The sequence below is a fragment of the Lathyrus oleraceus genome, chromosome 7, assembly GCF_024323335.1.
Source record: "Lathyrus oleraceus cultivar Zhongwan6 chromosome 7, CAAS_Psat_ZW6_1.0, whole genome shotgun sequence".
Taxonomy (NCBI): Eukaryota; Viridiplantae; Streptophyta; class Magnoliopsida; order Fabales; family Fabaceae; genus Lathyrus; species Lathyrus oleraceus.
In genome coordinates this window covers 9,138,771-9,142,398 of record NC_066585.1, presented here as the reverse complement: position 1 = coordinate 9,142,398, position 3,628 = coordinate 9,138,771, and the positions used below count along the sequence as shown (strand labels likewise).

Here is a 3,628-nt window from a genome sequence, read left to right as displayed (position 1 = left end):
TTAATGGTTATAACAATATATTGAATAGATTAATTGAATTTTTTTAATCATTTATTTAAATTTAATATCATTTTTATTTTTATTTTTAAACTCGAAATTATGTGTTCAATTTTATATAGGAAGCTTAAGTTAGTATTAGTATAAATACGTATAAATAATTGAACAAGTATTACATAAAAATCAATTAAAAGTAAATTCTATAAAATCCTGACGTTACTTTTGGTGGTAGTTCTTAGCTTTTGCATAACATGTAGCAATGTTTGATGCAAGAACTGAAACTCTATCAAATGAGACAAGTTATTTTACTATATTTGATATCGTTGGTATTGTTTATTATTTATTTTCCTTTGTTATAATTTGTTTTACATCTGTTTTACATGATTGTAATTTTTGTTAACATATCCAGCATCGTGTGGACATTGATTTTGGTTGTATTAATATCCAGAAGCAACCTTCTATAAAGCATCCTTTATTAAAAAATCATAAAATCCAGGTATAAAAAGTTTAAATCCTTATAGGTTTAATAAGATTACTTGATTTATTATGCATTTTATCATTCATAATTTGAAATATAAATCCTTGTTTTATTTCCATTTCATTGCCAAATAGCTTTATCCAACCTTTACAAGAAACATTGTGCAAAAAAGACCATCTTATGATCTTATGATGGTAAAATCATTGAAGAATGCCCAATAGAAAAAGTTCCCTTTCACAAGAAAACAAAAAAACATCAAATTAAAGGTTTTCAATCAAATTCACATGAGTATCATGTAAGTGGACTCTCCTAATCATATCATGCAGTGTAAGGTTATAAATTATATAATAAATTTAAGCTATCATAATATATTTATTGAGGATTAAGTATCAATATAAATTAAAAATAATTTCGCACAACTACAAATATATTGTGTAATTTAAATTAAAATTTTGAAAAATAAGTTGATGCAACGGGGTCTACACCAATATTTTTAGTATTTAAGAATTTTCTAATTATTAATCGAAATATATGTATTCTTATTTTCTAGTCGATCACCCTCGATACAAATCAAACTACGACATTTCATGGAGGATATGCATACGTTGGTGCATATAATTTACAGCTTAAAGGAAAACAATATAGTTTATCTGGAATTTTGGTTGAGAGTGGTCAACCATCTAATTTAAATAGCATATTTGATGGCATCAGGGTAAGTTATTTTTAAGATTTCATACATGTATTTTTGGTTTATTTTTCATGTTTCAATAAAACTTTTTTTAATGAATTATTTGTATCAATTTTTTTCATATACAAGGTTATGCCAAACTTATATGGAGATAGTGAAATTTACCTAACATCACGTTGGACGGTATTATTATAAACTTAATGTTCCTAATAATTCTTAAATATTCTTAATAAAATGACTATTAAATTTATTAGACAAAAATAATTTTAATATTGTTTTGTATCCAGATACAAACATGCAGGCAGGTGGATCAGGATGTTACAATATTCATTGTCCTGGGTTCGTGCAAGTCAAAAGTAATCCATATCTTGGAATGGTCATATCACATGTTTCTAGCATTGGATCGTTTAAAAAATGGGTTGTTGTTCCCACAATCAAACAGGTAATTTTCATTTTTTTAAAATCATAATGTATACTTTATCATCTTTCACTCGTGTTTCCCGTGTTTCCCAATGAATCCGAACCAGGCTCTGATACCAATTGTTGGTGCAAAGGTAGAATGAATGACGAACGGAAATATTCTATCAAGAATGACGGCTACAAAACATGATAAAAGTTACAATGATTGTCACCCTATTTATAAGCTAAAACTAGGGTTACTAGAATAGGATAAAATACTAAAATACCCTCTAACAAACTTAGGGGCTAAGAAAATAGTACAACTAATAAATATGAATTACTTCTAATAACACATACACACATTGTAAATAAACTTAATCATATTGATTTTAATTTCAAAAGACAAAACGAAGTAACAACCTCATCTAATCCTTTTGGCCACTTTGTGCCTTTTTCTTTTAACTTTTCAAAAGAGAGCAGTTAGATTTGAGTTACCTTTGTTGAGATATAATTCTCTCATCTCCATGATATTTTGATTATAAGTCTTTCCATTTAACATATTTGTTTATTAGATCCAAGTTTGAGCCCTCCCTCTTAAATGTTGAAAATCCCTCATTATCGGTGGATATTTGGTTGAGTATTTTCCTTTTGATAACAAAAGATCTCTAAGCTTATGTTAATATCAATTCACCTATTTCTTTGAAATTTTTACCACGAACTATGAAGTTTTGATCCCTCATTTTTATGTTGGTACGTATGCATAAAACTGAAGGTCTTGTCAAACATAAAATTGTAATTAAAGAATTATTTTCTCATCCCCTCGCTCCTTTTTTATCAAACATCATTTCCAACTAAAATACTACATAAATTAAGTTGGAAAAATAAACTATAGGACTGCAAATAACCTCAAAAGCGTGATGTGGCGGAAGAAGAGCAAAAGTTATGAAAGTCTTATCTAAAGCATATTGTTTTCTTATAGGATTCTAATAATTTTTATTTTATTTTATTTATAATAAAAAATAATAATAACATTAATATTCTTTTTATCAATGCATCTCTCTTAATTATGTTATATTTTTTTCATACAACTTATATTAAATATAATAAAAGTTACTCATATGTATGTTAATTTATTAAACGACATTACTTGTCAATAAAATTAATAATTTTCTTAATTTTTGTGTTTTGATCAATAAAATTTAATGCTTAAAGATAGTAGAAAAAGAATATATATATATATATATATATATATATATATATATATATATATATATATATATATATTAAAAATAATTGCGTACCCCTGATCTAAGTTCCTGGCTCTGCCACTATTTGTGCTTAGTGTTTTATCTTATAAAATCATTTCAAACTCTTTTTTTTTTCTTCTCAAAACTTCTTTAAACTCCATCTCACATTTCTGAAAGCCTTGCTTCTTGAAAAATGAATCAATCTTCTGATTCCAAGCTCTGGGCGCTTGTTTCAATCCATATAGAGCTTTGTATAATCTGTACACCATCCCTTCCTGATTCTTTTTCACAAATCCAGGAGGTTGTGACACGTAAACTTCTTCTTCTAATGGACCGTTCAGAAATGCAGATTTTACATCTAAATGCATCAGAGGCCAATTCCTGTTAGCAGCTATTACAATCACCATTCTGATTGTTTCATGTCTTGCTACAGGTGCAAACACTTCAGAGTAATCCAGCCCAGGTTTCTGTAGAAATCCTCTGGCTACCAACCTTGCTTTATGTTTGCCAATTGAACCATATGGCTTTAACTTCTGCTTGAAAACCCATCTGACACTGATGGCTTTCTTGTCTTTTGGAAGTTCTGTCAGCTTCCAAGTCTTGTTTCTCTCTATAGCATCAAGTTCTTCTTTCATGGCCTTCAGCCAGAGCTTCTGCTTAAGAGCCTCTTCTGTACTTATGGGTTCAGAGTCTACTACCATGGCACACTGAATAACTTCTCCTTCAGAGTCTACTTCAGTGTCTTGCAGCATGTCAAATTCTGCATATCTTCTGGGGATGTTTCTGATTCTTTGTGGTCTCTGAACTTGTTCAGAGTCT

The 3,628-nt window shown here is 28.7% G+C and overlaps 1 protein-coding gene across 1 annotated transcript; it reads left to right on the top strand.

Annotated features, from left to right (window-relative positions):
- Window positions 1–256: 256 nt before the first annotated feature.
- LOC127101698 (uncharacterized) lies at window positions 257–2,146 on the top strand. Its single transcript, XM_051039158.1, has 7 exons — window positions 257–319; window positions 407–493; window positions 610–669; window positions 1,026–1,187; window positions 1,293–1,346; window positions 1,465–1,605; window positions 2,135–2,146. The coding sequence occupies exons 1-7, from the start codon at window positions 257–259 to the stop codon at window positions 2,144–2,146; spliced, it is 579 nt and encodes a 192-aa protein (XP_050895115.1).
- Window positions 2,147–3,628: the final 1,482 nt, after the last annotated feature.

Bases quoted from the DNA above. Each gene is read 5' to 3' on its own strand.
- LOC127101698 (XM_051039158.1), top strand. From the start codon at position 257: ATGTTTGATGCAAGAACTGAAACTCTATCAAATGAGACAAGTTATTTT. The intron at 494-609 runs GTATAAAAAGTT...ATTGCCAAATAG, and splicing joins TAAAAAATCATAAAATCCAG to CTTTATCCAACCTTTACAAG. The intron at 1,347-1,464 runs GTATTATTATAA...ACAAACATGCAG, and splicing joins ACCTAACATCACGTTGGACG to GCAGGTGGATCAGGATGTTA.